This window comes from Rhinolophus sinicus, linkage group LG04 (genome assembly GCF_036562045.2).
Source record: "Rhinolophus sinicus isolate RSC01 linkage group LG04, ASM3656204v1, whole genome shotgun sequence".
NCBI classification, from domain to species: domain Eukaryota; kingdom Metazoa; phylum Chordata; class Mammalia; order Chiroptera; family Rhinolophidae; genus Rhinolophus; species Rhinolophus sinicus.
Genome location: NC_133754.1, coordinates 26,336,974 through 26,353,542, shown reverse-complemented (window position 1 = coordinate 26,353,542; position 16,569 = coordinate 26,336,974). Strand labels below are relative to the sequence as shown.

The 16,569-nt window shown below is 39.7% G+C and overlaps 1 protein-coding gene across 6 annotated transcripts in view; it reads left to right on the top strand.

Moving 5' to 3' along the window:
• The window catches only part of TBC1D4 (TBC1 domain family member 4), a 175,093-nt gene extending 169,778 nt beyond the window's left edge, over positions 1 to 5,315 (top strand). For all 6 annotated transcript variants that reach the window (XM_019738151.2, XM_019738153.2, XM_019738155.2 and 3 more), the window contains 2 exons: positions 867 to 1,043; positions 2,934 to 5,315. In XM_019738151.2, the coding sequence (XP_019593710.2) occupies positions 867 to 1,043; positions 2,934 to 3,167 (411 nt within the window). In that variant the 3' untranslated portion in view covers positions 3,168 to 5,315. The remainder of the gene's footprint in view (positions 1 to 866; positions 1,044 to 2,933) is intronic.
• Positions 5,316 to 16,569: the final 11,254 nt, after the last annotated feature.

Genomic DNA, 16,569 nt, shown 5'->3' with positions numbered 1-16,569 from the left:
GTTGTATAGTAGTCCATTATGTCCGTATCCACTAGTAGAGAAAAAGTGATGCTTGTGCAAGAGGGGTAACCAGGTTGTCTAGAATTCTCACTGAAATTCTAAGAATTGAGGTCTCTACTGGTAGTAGGATAAGTTAATAAGTCAGATCCTTCATGGTTTATTTTCACAATGTTAGTGTAGACACCATTGCTTAAATGGCAGCTGCTGCCTCACGTCCCCTTGCAAGTTTAGACTAAGGAGCGGTCACCTATCCTCTAACTGCTAAGTAAACTGTCTTCCTATTTGGTGGTCATATGGGAGAGAAGAGGCATCCCCAACTAAAGCCTACAGCTCTGCGAGCGCTTAAGGTGTGCAATTGTGCAAATGCTCTGTGTGACACAATATGTAAGGGACTCCTAAGAGGCTCACATGGGTTAGCAAATGGATGAAAATATTTAGTATGAGACCTTTCTTCCCCATTCACAAATCACTAAAAAGGCTTTGGGTCCCATTATAACAGAAATAGTCTATGCAATTTTGCTTATGAATCAGCAAAGATGATCTCTAACCTAGATAAGAGTTACTCAGTAATGGATATTGTTTATCTGGTATGCTACATTTTGGGATTATGTATATTTTGGTTGCAAAATGTCTTTGAACATTAACTTATTCTAGTATCTTGGTGTTATTGTGAGAATGTTTCAACTGTGTAGAAATAATCTGTTTATCCTTATATTGATAGTCACGCTAGGTAGTCTTCCTTTTGGTATGTCATATTATTCCTAATTAATAAGTATTGGGAATCCCTGTGAAGTACACCACATACATGGACTGTATCTTGGTGTATGTACCAAACGTCAGTCTAACCCCTGGTGTTTTCACGGCAGGTTTTTGAGATGGATATTTCAAAACAGTTACATGCCTATGAGGTGGAATATCACGTGCTGCAGGATGAGCTTCAGGAATCTTCATATGCTTGCGAGGACAGTGAACCTGTGGAGAAGCTGGAGAGGGCCAATAACCAACTCAAAAGACAAAACATGGACCTCCTTGAAAAATTACAGGTAATGAAGATTGACCAAAACAGCACTCAGATGCCTCCTGCCTACACAGAACTATACCAGGAATGATAGAAATGTGACAAGGGTTGAACGGTTGTGACGATGGGCCCATGTGTCAGGCTATGTCCAAGTGCTGTGGGGATACCAATGCACATATCAATTTAAATATCACTTGGGAGAGGAAATGTACACTCACAGAATAGTTAAATGGCGGTTCAAAGCAGAATCTGGTTAAGTACCGATTGGATATTGCACACATTTGGTTAAATTCAAGGGAGGAGGGGTTACATCTGGGACACTGGGACGAGCCTGGGAGACTTGGGGCTTGAGCCAACTCTGAAGAGTTGGTGGAAGAAATGAATGAGGTGCTGTGGGGAAGAGGGGGTTTAGTGTAAATAAGGAGGATGGGGCAGAACAGCAAAGTAAGCTTGGCATCAGTTTAAGATTTATGTTGGGGAGAGATGGGATAAATATGAAGGCAGAATTGTAGATAACTTTCTGTGTGAAGCAGAAGACCATGTCTTTAATACTGTTGAGGGAAATCTCTCAAAGGTTTTGAGCAATACTTTAGAAAGACCAATCTGGAAACTTCGATTAGAATAAGGAGAGAAGGTAGGGAGACCAGTTAGAAATCATTTGCATAAATCTGATTGGGCATGACGAGAATTGGCTAGGATAAAATTCACATAAATGGAAAGAAAAGGAGACATATTTGAGAGAATTGAATGAAAGCGTATAAAACGTAATCCTGACATCAAGGAGTTTACAATTACTAGGGAATATAAAATACTGTATATTTATTTATAAATGAATGCGCATTGACAAATGCAGTAAGCAGTTTAGTAGAAATTAACATTCTGCATCTGCAAATTGTATGATGTGTGCTGTGTATTCAACCCCTGAGCGGGGGGCTTAAAAATGTTCAGTGGTGGGGGAGGTTAGAAGGTGAACCTTTTTTGGGGGTGGGGGAGATTTCCAAGTTATAGCTTCAGTGCCTAATAGTTCCTTGGCTTCGGCTTAGCCCCCACTTTCCAATGCTGCACCTGTTCCCAACGTAGACAACACTACAGTTTGCTTCTATGTGGTGAGTCCTCTGGACCAGGTAGGAGAGAAAGAGCTCAGAAATGAGGGAGCTCATTTGGGGAGTAATTGCTCTCCAAGAACAGGGTCTCTAACTTCTTTCACTTCATCTTACATTAGCTCTGGCCCATAGAAAATTGTATGCCTTTTCCTATTCAAAAAAAGAGCCAGTGTTTGTTTTCAAACAGAAAAATAAACGGTTGGGATATTGTTCATTGTTACGTGGATATTTCAGTGGTGATAAACTGAGGACTTCCTTCTGCGGGAAAGTGGATTTGCACCTACTTTGTACTATAATTTTTATTAATGGTTCCAAACTGTTTCATTGGCAGTTCAACGTTACCACCACGTCCGGGTTCCCAAGATACATGGGCACCCTGACACCCATAAAAACTTACAGGACCCTAAGTATGTGTTTAAGAAACCCTGCCGGTCCAGTCAGAGAGTGAAAAGCCTCTTTCAGCAGGCCAAGCCATTGTCGAGAATCTCCCATTTCTTCATGTCAGATCCCACTCACTCCAGGGGAACCCCGGTGTGGGGAGGGAGGCTTCTCACCACCTCGGCATCATGACTTAACATGACCTTGTTGGTGTATTCAGTGAAATGAGATGTATTGTGTCAGTGCCATAATTATATTTTCAAGAAATCTATACATCTCCATGGAAGGTTTCAGAGTATTTGCTTCCCACACTATTTTATTAAGTCAGATGATATGATTGGTTAACACATGTAAGTTCTGGCTGCTGCTACAATGAAGAACCAGAGTCTTCAAATATTTGATTTGGGGGATTTTTTTTTCTTCCCCTCTAACAGATAGCTCATGCTAAAATCCAGACCTTGGAATCCAATCTGGAAAATCTTTTGACCCGAGAGACCAAAATGAAGTCTTTAGTCCGGACCCTGGAGCAGGAGAAAATGGCTTATCAAAAGACGGTGGAGCAAATCCGGAAGCTGCTGCCCGCGGATGCTCTGGCCAATTGCGACTCCCTGCTGAGAGACCTGGACAGTAACGCTAACAACAAAGCCAAGACAGGAAACAAGCCATAGGTGACACAGAGCCATCCTGGCAGCACGTGCCCTGAGAAGGCTCCGGAAAGCCAGAGCGGCCCGCTGGCCCCAGCCCGGGACCCCCGGACCCCCCTGCTGGCTGGCGGATGCGAACCGCCCGAGTCCCAGCCCGAGGGCCTTGCTCTCCTTAGTTTGCCCATCCGAAGCCATTGTATATAGGTAGACTGGTTTTTCTTCTTGTTGTTGACTGTGTACATATATACATACAATGGACATAAGGAATTCATGCTTTCGGATCAAAGGAGTAGATGTATATTTAGAGCAATTTTTGTTGTTGTTGTATTTTTTTAAATCAAAACTTCATGAAATCCACGCCAAAGGGAAGCTAACGTGAAATCCCCCTTGGTCACATGTGAAATCATTTTGTCTTTGTAGTGAAACAGACCTAGAGCCTCTTTGCCTGTTGAAATACACTTGAAAAAAATGAATGTATTTTTTTCTCCAAAGAACAGTATGTTTCACTCAGTGGTGAGGAGGTGGAAACATTTGTGTAACGTTACGTGTATCTGTCTTAAAAAGTACTGATACTGTATGTATCTGGAAAATGACTGATTGCCAGTCATGCTACTATGTTTTTTTCCAGGAAAATGGGGGCTTTCCTCCGCCCCCGGCCTGTTTTGTGCCAACAGCATGTAATGCCTACATGCATTTTGAGTCTGGTTAGGCATTTCTTTAGACATGCTTACAGAGAAGGCAAGATGCTGTGGTGAGTCTGCCCATCCAGGTCAAGGTGAGAGAATGTTCTTAATTTTCTTGCAAATTAGACCTGTATTGTAACTCAAACTAAAAATATCAGGTCTTGGAATTTTAAGTTAGTACTTAAATTGTCTAGATCAGCTTTTCCCCTTTTTTATTAAAATTACTCCTACAGTTGTAAACAGACTCCCCTTTTCTTGGTGCCAGAGTTGGTGACAAAGATTTGCTATTTTCTTACCAAAATGTGGGAGCTCTTAGTTTTGTTCTCTCTATATTAAATGAAGGATAAGAAAATATAATTATGATTGGTTTTCTAAAGATGATATTCTGTGTTCAGGTAGTTTTAAAAAAATTACTATTATTATTATTTTGGCCAATCATTAAACTATAGCCAGCTTGTAATCATCTTCCCCTTCCATGTGAAAACTTATGAGAACTGTGAAATGTTTAAAGCAAACTATTGAAATCCTTTGGAAGGGCAGAAGAGAGTGGCACCAAGCCCTTCTGAAACCTGCAGTTCTGCATTTGGATGCCTGACTTTCTCAGCCACAGAGAACTTATTAGAGGACATTCTCGCATGCTCGGTGTGCGGAAGGGAAGTAATTTTCAAAGTGCACATGAAATTCTCCATTTCAGAGATGATTCTGTGAGAGTGTCTCTGAAAGTTGAGCAGCATTTTTGCCTTTCCAAACTATATTTATCATTACTGCTTTCGCAGTACTTATATTATTACAGATGGATTATCTGGGATACTTTTCTTCAAAGGGAGCTTGTTATATACACAAGCTGCAGTGTATTACAGAGCAGAGGAGTAAAGCTCTAACGGTTTCGGAAAACCTCAATGAGCAGGTGATATGTGTCTGGTACCTTCCTCCACACTGTTACTCAGTGTTAATGTAATGACTCTTGTTACAAATCAGCATGCCTTCTAATCCAGGCAGTTTTTAAAAGGAAATAAAGTCTTAGTAAAGTTAATGTAATTTCTAGGTTCTAGAAAATGCTGATTCTAGGTACCTCATTTACTTGGGGCCACCAACTGATTTGTTGCTTGGATTTCCCCCAAATTTCTCTATAAGGGATATGACAAATATCATCTGGGTACTGTTTTCATCAGGTGATGAAAACTACCTGATGTGTATGATACACAGGTGGTAGCCAAGGAATCTTCAAGTTGGGAAAAGAAACTTTTCCTTTCAGTTGTTCAGTTTGAAGTAAGTTTTATTCTGGATGCTCAAAATCAACATTATGAATTGCATTACGGTGTTCAGAGATTGAGGTGTCTCGGATACAACATTTGTTTTGAAAATGAACTTCCTTTTCTTTTGTGATTTTTTAAAAAAATGTTGCATTGATTATGCTTCATGCATCGTTACATCTTCATCTGATATATGTAATGTCTAGTTCGTTTCCAATAAATACATTGCTACAGTTTCCTTGACTTACGGGTTTTACTTTTGGTTGTAATAGGAAAGAAAAAACTTTTGGTTAGAGCCTTACAAAATCTGCATGGGTTGGATTGTTGCTACTTAAAACTGGTTCACTGGTAATTCTTTTTAATAGAATCAGAGACACTGAAGACAATTTTTAGAAACATTTATGAAAGAGCATTTTTGGTTACTAATTTTCAACCTCTTTCCCAAGCCAATGGAGCTTTTGGCTGATGAATCTAAAAAGAAAAAGACGACACTGACCAATTTGCATTCCATCACTTTTGGTTTCTGTGCCCTCTCATAGATAGCAAAGGAGTGAAAGACAATAAGAAAATACATTTTTAAATTGGGTTAGCTTCTGAATAAGAGTTAGGCACTTATTGGTGGATAGGATGTGAATGTGTTTACATACGATACATACCTTAATATTCTTGTGTGTTTGTAATCCAATAAAAGGACACTATTTTTTTGCTAACTTTAGTACTAAGTATTTTGTATTACATGTAGTAGTTAAACTTTTAGTGTCAGTGTGGGATTACGTAATATGGTCTGTTAATATCCATGCTACTTCTCACCATTTCACCATTTGTTTCATTGTGCTAGATTAAGAATAGGAAATCTGTCATCTGGTATTTAGTCCTCTACCACACTGTGTCACTCTTATTAGCTGTGATATATTGAGAAAAGCACTGGATTTAAGACAGGAAGTCTTAGATCTGAGTCTGGTTCTACCACTCTTATTTATTCATTCAACAAACAGTTTTGTAAGCCAAGCTATACGCCAAGTGTTCAGAGGTGGAGGAGATGTAGTCCTTGTTCTCAATGAGCTTGCGGTCTAGTGGCAAGAGGATAATTAGAAAACAGAAGAGTGTATACTATAACAGGTATGCGAAGTGGGGAAGTGATGCTTGACCTGAGCCTAGAAGAGCAGTTGAAGTTGAGCAGATTGTATTAAACAATAGATGAATGAGAGAGGGTGGTATGTATCTGAAATCATAACTAACTCATTCCTTAATCCTGAAGTGTAGTTAGTGTCCCCATGGGGGAGTGGTAGGAAATGAGTTTCCTGACAAACAAGGACTGTATCATGAAGGTATTAAGTAGACCTCTTGAAGGAGTTTGAACTCTACCTAGAGAGAAATGGCGGCCATTAATAGGCCAGTACCCTGGAGAGAGATATGATCAGATTTGCTCTGACCTGTTTTATACATTTGGACAGAAACTAGGGAAAATGAGAGACTGCAGTTAGGTAAAAGCAATCAAAATCTTGGCCTCCAAAAAGGTAAAAGCCTGAGCTAGGGCAGTGGTCTTTGGGAAAGTAAGTCAGCCTAGACTTCTCTCTGATATCATAAGTCACTGGAACCTGCTAGTTTTGTCTGCCAAATATTTGCCTATCTCCTCCCATCGCTACTGCAGATACCTTAGTTCATGTCCTTGCTCTTGGTTTTTGCCCACTTGGTTTTTGTTTTGCTGAGCAAGAAACGCAAGCAGAAAATGAGGTTGAATGTCTCTGTTGCGGAGAGGAGACGGAGCTAGGACAGAGAGGAAACCAGCTGGAAGCATAGGAAAAAAGCAATAGCAGAGCTATTGAGTGGGGATTTTTGGAGTGAAATGCTGGTTGCTCTAATAGCCTAGTCTCCCTTCTATCTCCCCATAACGTTTAATACAATGTCAATTTCTTGGTGCTCCACATTGTGAACCAGATTTGCTTTGAAGTGAACCCTACTTCAAGGTGAGTGCATCACCAAAGGGCATGCCAACGGGAGCCAAATACGGGTTAACACCTCTTCCTTGGACTGCTCCCCACCTCAGGCAGAGGGATCTTCCTAAAACATAAAACTCACCAAGTTTATCATCAGCTTAAAGCCCGTCCAGGGTTCTTCTTTCCTCCCAAGATCAGCCAATCTTTAAGATGATGCATTTGGCCTTTCATGAGCATGTCCCTGATAACCTGTTCAGTTTGGTCTTTTGCCTGAGGCCCCATCTTGTTCTCTGCACTATAGTTAAATGGTTAAACTCCATCTTGTTTCCTGAACCAGCCATCCTTTTGTCCTGCACTGGCTGCATCCTCCTGGAAGGTCTGGGAGGCTCCTTCTTCCTGCGCTTCCTCCTTCCGAACCCCCTTAGGTCTGGTTGTGGACTAACTGACCACCTCCACTGCAGCCCAGGGAGCAGTGTCATGGCACTGATCACCTAGGGAGACCACTGAATGTAACAGACTTTGCAGGACCCCAGAAAGGATTATGCATATTAAAAAAAAAAAAAAAAAAAAAAAGAAAGAAAAAAGCTAACTTCTTAATTACCCTGCTTTAAAAAACATGTCAATGGATTTTAGGTAAATTGTGAGGCAGGTGTAATTTTATTTATCATTTTATGTTTCCTGAGGGCCTAGTTTGGGTCAGGTATTTTGCTAGATATTGGGACCTTAAAAATGTCTCTCTCGTAAGAACTAACTTCGAGTCAGTTCTTATCCAGCAAATTCAGTTTTTATGAAAATAAACAACTGAGTGACACTTTGTAAATTGTGAAAGGACTCAATGTTTTGTCTTTTGTCACAAATATATGTTATATGCTATGTGCTACATATAATTTATATACAGTATATTATACTCTACCTTAAATATGTTATAATACGTTCGATGGATATGATAGAGCTATCACATTGTGTAATTCAAGAACATTATTTACAATATTATAATGTGGATGGTACTTCCTAGATCTGTGTATATAGCAGTTGACAAAATATATTACATATTAAATAGTATACATATTATACTGAGAACTTAGACCATGTATCCCACACAGTTCATAGTGTACATTAACATGATTTTACTATTCCATTTTCCTCAATGGCATAATTTTACTATTCTAGTAGATTTTTACCAAACAACAAAAATACTAAGAATAATAATGATCATTATTGATAACTTACTGTAGTAATGCATTTTTTATGCATTATCTCACTTAATGTTTGTAATATTTTTGTGAAGTAAAATATACATTATCCTTATTTTATAAATGAGGAAAATAATATTACACAGTAAGTGGTGACATTGGGGCTCAAATACTGCATATTTTGCCTGCAGAATTTGTCCTTTCAGTGATTTTGTCATGCGACTGCAGACTTTCTAGGGTCAGCAAGCTATTCCCAGGTTTATATATATATATATTGCATCATCTCCAAGTCTCAGAAAGTCTTCCAATGTGGTTTCTTTTGCATTTGTTCAAGTTAAGAATGCTTCTCATATTGGTTTTACTGACGAAAGCAATTTAGGAATGAGTCAGGAAGGAAAGAATGTTTAAAGACTTGGGGGGATCAGAAATGTGGCGGATGCCTAAGAGGGGAAGAGAGGAGAAGAAAGCAAAGTCTGACCAGAATTCTTCTAGTCTCTGATGACCCATAACGTACAAAAGGTTTGATGAAGAGAGCCCTAAATACAGCTAGAGAGTGACTGCAAACTCCTGTGAATTACTGGATTCCCATCTCTAAACCAATGTACATCGTGTAGCAATTATATTTTCTCTGGAGCCTGGGCACAATAAATTAGGAAAATACAAATTTTCATTCAAATAGATTTCTATTAAAGGCTAAGGAGACTCCTGCATAGAAATTAGTGTTACCCAAGTGCCATCCCTCCAAAAAGTCCATATGGTGGTCCAACCTGGGAGTTTGGGGGAAGTGAAAAAGAGGACATGTCTTCAGGTTCTCCAGCTCTGCTCCTCACCTCTTTCTCCAGCCTTACACTCTGTTTCTGACCAAAAGAGATGATCATTGTAGGAAGGAGCCAGAGCTACAGTATTTTGTTCTCACAGGCTTATGGAGGGAGGAGACATGAAATTGTAGAGACATTCTGAGTACATCCATTCAAGATGGACAATAACTCAGGTCTATCTGTTATGATTCCAGATGTTTGTGTGTGACTAAAAGAAAACCATGTGATTGGACTAAATTTGAATTTATTTAGGGATTCATAAGGACATGCAAGGTGTACGGTAGAAAACAAATTTTGCTTTACTTGGAGAAACAATGTGGAGAAAGGAAGGACCAACAAATTAGAATGAGGGATTTCTGAGATCATGTCTGCTGTTAGCATTGTTCTGTATCGACGGGCTGGATGCTTTGGTGAGTGGATAGAAGAAATCCCAGTTTTGGAGCATTGGTAATTGATAAAGTAATTAAGAAATTTCATTAAAATATTGGGCCATTTTCCCTTGACAGCATGATCTAGACTATCTAGGAACAGATTTTCCTTTTTATTCAGAGAATAAAAGTTGGAAAATGACTTATGGTGACTGTGACTTCAGTGTTAACCTCATTTAAATGAAAGCCACTTCAAAACGTTTGGTAGATGCATTTGGGTCTCTAATGCCTAGTTTTTCTTCAACTCCAAGTTGCATCATCTCTTTTGATTTGGGGGAATTTTGACTATTAGATTAGATAAAAATATGTATTATGCAATCTAGGATTACTATCTATAGAACTCAAATTGGGAACTAGTCCCTAATTTTGTATTAGTAATTTCATCATTACTACTTTGAATGGGGGAATAATCAATTAGTGGGTGTTTTAAAGAGCACCCACAGATCTCAGGTGTGTCTAAAGTTTGCATCATTTAATTTAATTCGTACAATATTCACTGAATATGTAATGTGTACGCTGTACCCTAGGAGAGGGACGCAGGTAAATATCTCTATTTCAGTTTGGTGAGTTCCATAATAAGTTACGTTTGAAGCTTTATTTGTACATAAGTGAGGAAACAGTTGTGTCCAGGAAGGCAGCCAGGAAAGCAATGGAAACTTAAGTGAGACTTGAAATGTCAGAAGAGGATCAACAAGGGGATAAGTATGTATGTGTGTATGTGGGTTGGGGGTGGTGGTGGAGGGGAAGGCGTCAGGTGGAGGGAGGAAGTGTGAAAGGCACGAGGACAAAGACTGTTAGCCAGACTTTAACATTCTTTAATGAACTATTCCTCAAAACATTCTATCTCTATCCCTGTGGTGACTAATTCAGTCTATGGCAGTTTGTGAGCTGACGTTTTTCTAACAACCAAGCAGGAGTTTTGGATCTACAGTGAAGAAGACCACCTAAAGCAATGGGACGTTTCCCAAAGGACTTTGTCTGAGCGAGATCACCTCGAAGGCACCAGTAGGAGGGCAGCCAAGCCCTAGCAGTCATTTTGCTTTCTCATGACTGCTCGTCAGCAATCTCTCTTTACCTCAGTAACAGAGATTTGTACTTGGCTTCAAATCTAGGAAACACAAGAGATGCATTAGGAGTGTGGCTGTTAAGAATTTAATTAAAGCATTCCGATTCTGTTGGTTTTAGTCTTTAAACTCTGACTATTGAAGCACTTAAATTACAATCTGCCAGTTCCCTCTGGAGGGTTTAGTCATCAGTTGACCTGATGATTTGGGGCTTGTTTTTCCCTTAAGCGTATGTGGCTGAGTCATAAATGGGAAAATATAATCTTGAAACAGGTTTTCATCTAGGTTTGAAAAAAATTAATTACTTTTAATTTTTAAGGCATACAGGGATTTATTCAATCATAGATTGGTATATGGGTATATTTTATTACTGAGCATTCCACTAGATGGCACTATTGTTTCAATTTATTTGCATCAATCTCTGCTTTCTTTGGAATGAATGGACTTCATGGGACAGACAGCAAGTTACTTGAAGAAATTACAGTAGTTCACCATTCTGCTTCCAGGTGAATGGAATGGGAAAATCGAGCTTATTTAGAAATGCCTTCAGGGGAACTACTTAAATCTCCTTTTGTAACACCCCTGAAACTTAATCCTGTTTATTATCAAGAAACTATTTTATATCAAACCTATATTTTTATTACTGCTGTTTAAACACATTTCTTCTTCCTCTGTTCTCAATGGAGATGAAAAAAACCCAGATCATCTTCTTATATATAAAAGTGTTTCATATATAGAAGACCAATATAAAATTGCTTTTCATCTTTTTTTTCCCTTAAGGCAAAAATAATGTAATTTCTTTTAAGTTTTCATCACATTTCTTCACCATTCATTCTGCCTAATTTTTAATGAGGTCTGGAATCCAAATGGAATCCAAAATACTCCAAGGACTTTGGATTTCTGTTTATGGCTGCTTCACTTATTAGTTTCCCAAAGTTTTAGCAATGTGGCCTAACAATAGTTTCTTGGGATCTCAGATAAATACAGAGAATAAAGCTAATATTGGTTTAAGTCATCACACTTCATTCTGAAATTGATAATAGAGACTAGAGTGGACAGGTGTTCATCAATTCTGACTTGTCCTGGCCAAACCATCTTTGAATGCTTCATACTCTTCCACCTCCAGACCTTGTTATTCCCTCTACCAGGCATGGCTGCCACATCCCCACCCTGTACTTGATCCTCTTACCTAGACTTCTACACATCTTCAAGCTCACATTAAACACCATTCCTCAGCAGTTATTCCCTGAGCCCACCATCATCTGCTGCCCTGCAGACTATGTCATGTATCCCAGAATAGTCTCCTTTAACATCTTGCACTTTACCGCTGTAGAAGTTTGCACACATGTTGCAATTTAATTATTTGTGACCACGTGTTTAATGTTCATTCCTTCATTAGACTCTATTAAGTTAGGGATAAGGACTGTTCTGTTTTGTTTCCCCCCACATAACACCAGCACTTCACGGGGACAGAGGAGGCACATGGTGGGCACTCAGTAGGCCTATTTTGACTAATGGACTAACTTCTGACTTATTTTGCATCCTTTCTTTTTCCAGACATATAATGATTCTCCACAGGGCAGTTATCAGGAATCAGGAGGTAGTGAGAAGCACGGGTATTCAAAACTCTGAAAAGAAAGTCAGGGCCGTGGACGAGGAGGGGGAGAATGATACACACCAGTTTGATAAGGAAAAAGAGCCAGATTTTCGATTCCGTACTATGGGCAATTAAAATTATTGATGGGTTTTTAAAGGGGGAAATAATATGGTCAGATGGTCACAATTCACCTGGAATGCTGAATGGTTCACGAGGACAAAGACCATTTGTGCTGGCAGTTGATCTCGTCCTGGCTGGTTGTGATTCCATTTCCAGCTGTTATTTTGGAGGCTATTTTACCACGCTTTGGAACCTTTCACACAAATGTGGGTGACAACAATGATGCTGATAATAACAACATAATGTCTAACATTTGTTGATCACTTCCCGTGCACCAGGCACTGGACTAGCCACTTAGAAGCTTTCTATCACGGATCAAAGGTTAGGTTGCATAACTATCACCTGCGGGGGTCCTTGTTTAACCCAGGCACAGGGTGCGTAGCTCCTTTGATTGCCCTAAGCTTCCTTGAGCATCACAGATGTTGCGTTTTTACAAATTGAAGGCAAGACCTTCCACTATAAAAAAGACTACAACTCACTTTATCGCGGTACTTGCTTGATTGCGGTGGGCTGGAACCGAACATGCAGTAACTCTGAAGTACCCCTGTCCTGTTGCACCCCACTCCCAGGGCTTCTAATAGGTGTGGGTGAGGCTGATAATTTTCGTGTTTCTGACAATATCCTAGGCGATGCTGACGCTGCTGGTCCAGGGACCACACTGTGACAACCACCATGTTATATCATTTCATCATCAAGACAACCATAAAAGGTACGTACACTATCGTTTCGTTTTTATAGATGAGGAACCTGAAGCTTCTGAGTTTCACTCACCTGTCCGGAGTCTCGCGGTTGGTAAATGGCAGAGCTGTCAAATGCAGGGCCTTTTAACTCAAAACTTGATCTTCTTAACCCCTAAAGCAATGGTTCTCAAACTCTGCTTGCATCCAAATCACTACAGGAGCTTTTCTACAAATTCAGGTGTTGAAGTTCTACCTCTATCCAGTGAGTCACGTCTTCCAGAGTAGGATGGGCTGTCTGTTTGAGAAGCTCCTCAGGAGATTCTAAAGCCCAGCGATTTTTGGAAACAATGCATTTAGCTGCACATTGGAATCTCTTGAGAGTTAAAAAAAATAATAATACATCTGATCCCATCCCCAGACATTCTGATTTATTTGGGCTGACGTGTGGCTTAGGAATCAGGATTTTTAAAGAGCTCCCAGGTAATTCTAATGTGTAGCTTGAGAAGTAAGAGAACCACTGCACGAAGAGTGTCTCTTGAACTTGACGGCTCATCTTTTTGAAACACTTAAACGTGAATTCATTATGCCAAAGAGAAAGGTAAAATGGGGAAAGACTCAACAGCAGGCTTTAGGAGGAAGGCGCACTGAGGGTAGAAGCCCTGGGTTTATGTTGTTCTGTTTTCTAACTCTGTTGTAACCTTGGGTGAGTCACCAAAAATTTCCGAAGCCTCAATTTCCTCATATGACAACGAGAATAATGATGAGACTCTGTGCTCTACCAATGCATAGTGTTATTGTGAAGATTAAGTGAAATGACGTCCCTTTAAGGCTTTATGAACCCTTGAATACTAAACAAATGTGAGGTTACTTTTGCCCTGATCCAAAGACAGACTTCTTACCAAAGATATATCACAGCTGGCAATAAGTGAGGCTCGTTTATCTCTTTCTACCTGCAGCAGCAATAATGGCAAGCACATATTCAGGTAGTTATGTCAAAAAGATTTCCTTGGATTTTTTTTTCCTGGCAGGCATAAACAGAGACAAAGTCTTTTTTATATCATCTGTATGCTTTCCTGAAAGCACCAAATTATGGCAGGACTAATGGGCTGAGAATGCTTAGCGCCAGTTTATTGTGGCTTACTTATGACATATCACCATCTGAAAAGCCATCACAGAGGGGAAAAAAATCATTCACAGTCTAATTTAAATAATGGCCGCATCTTTACAATGATGACAGACTGTGACAGTTTATAGGTTTTAGATGGAGACTCCTTCACGCTGTAAAAACAGATCAGCTGCCGGTAGACCTACAATTATTGCCACACACATCTGTGGATTTTTAAAGGGAAATTGAGTGGGCAGCTGCCATTACAACCAGGTGAATTAGGTGCGTGAACACATCCAATTCAAGAAACTTAAAAAACATATATCTCATCTTCTTGTAAAGCTCCAAGTTTTGGAAGCCCAATTTCCCACTTTGAAGTTTCTATAATGCTTCCTTGGAAAAGAGGTAGAAAATAATGAAGAAGCTCTGAAGGAATAGCTCTTTGTAAGGAGGGAATTGGGAGAATTTTCTATCTTCCTCACCCTCAGTACACAAACAAGTACCATATTGAATCTAGGAAACTAGAGGGGCTTGGCACAATCTAGAGGGGCTGGCTGACAGAAAAGTGGAAAAGTGGAATTAAAAAAAAAATCCTGTTGCCTTTTTCAAGAATGAGTTCTCTTGCCTCCATTGACAGAGACTTCTTTACATACATACACAAAATAGTAAACTAGGGAGGAGGGGGTAGTGAAATCCTCTGTGTGGGGCAGGGCCATTCCTTTGTCCTGCAAAACAAAGGAGTGTTCCAAAAGCACAGGGTGGGTTATTCTCTTTGTTCTGAATTGAGAGGGAAGGTGACAGAGATCCAGAGTCAGAATAAGCAGAATTTCTTTATTAAAATCTACCAAAAGACACTTTCATTTTGGGTTCATTAAAATGCAAAAATTACAGTATTTAAAAAAAAATTTTTTTGAGTGATTCACCAATGGCTATCTAACTACCAAATCCAATGACGTCATCAACCTACATCTGACTTGACTATATGACCTGCTGTGCATCCTACTTCACCTTCTTTCCTTCTGTGGCTTCCCTGTCAGTGGGCAAAGCAGAAAAGGAGGGAGATTGGATAGTAGTCAGACAAGGAAGAAATAAAACCCTTCTGTATAATATTAATCTGGCTTTCCATGCTGCTTTTATTTCTCAGGGGTAGCACTTACCAAGTTGTGTCGTAATTTATTTTATTGGCCTATTTAACAATGATACCCTGGAGGTCTAGGCAGTGCAATACTCGATGCAGCATGCACAATGCCTGGCACATAACAGGTGTGTGATAAATGCTTACTGAATGAGTGATTGAATATTTGAATCAACATATAATAAAGCCAAGATACAATCAGTGATTTATAAGAATTTGCTTCATATGATACTCTGTTTTAAAATACATATACCAGGGTGCCAAGAAAATGTATGCAAAGTGGACACTGGTCAATGTTGCTCAAGCAGTAGTTCACCGTCATCAGAAGTGTCTGGATGCTGATGGTAACCACTTTGAGCATCTCTTGTACCTGCAGAAGTCAAATGTGACTTGTATTCATCTTTTGTTATCAGTATATGTTCACTATTACAATTTTAACAGTTTTCCTTTCTTGAAATGTGTATAAATTTTTTTGGTACCCTCTGTATATTCATATGTTATTGATATAGTCACTTTACCAGATTGGGTTACAAATACAGTTACATCCCTCTCAGCTCTAAAATCTTTGGAGATTTCAGAGGTTTATTTTAGGAGAAAGTCCCATAGCTTTCTTGAAGACTATTCTACCCCAAATTGTGCAAGAACCTCAGGGCCTTATTTGGTCTAAATGGGCCTGTGCATAATCTGATTGGTTCAGTAGAGGGCCTTGTCTTTAGAAGTCATTGATTTGTTTGATTGGGTCCACATGCTTCCTTACCTGCCTTTGTCCCCAGATCCTTGACTGAGTTCCTTCTCTGGGTCACATACTGTTCTAGGGGTACTATCTCATGCGTCTCTTGCACAGTATGGTGGCAATCTACTGGCTGCTTCAGATACTATATAGGCCACATAGGGCTCCATCCTCAGAAATTCAAGGTTACCTCTTTTGCATTTAATTGGACTTGCATAACAGGTTGGATCTTGAGGCTCTTCTATACTCAGCCACACACTGTGCTGAGATAAGCTCTTTCCCCATCCCGTAGTCCTTCACTTTAGAGAGAATGCATTACCTCAGATTTCCCCTATCCTCCTGGAGAACTCCACCTGGAGTCTTTGTGGTCCTTGACTATCCCAATACTTGGGATGGTCATTGTCAGGACTATTCCAAATAATCTAATAACATTGAACCTCAAAAAGGGAAAATATCATGCTCATCTTCCTTTCTTCCTAGGAGGCTCCTAAACCCTTATGCAAAATCATCCACTTTCTCCACACATGCTGACTCTACATGTCAAGGGACATAGGAAGGGTGAGACTTTGTCAGGTCCTGGAAGGTTCTGCTATGTTTTTCCTTCAGGCAATAGGTGCCTGCTACCCTTAGTTTTGTGTGACTAAAGTCAGTTATGTGACTCGAAAAAGGAAACTTGGTGCCAA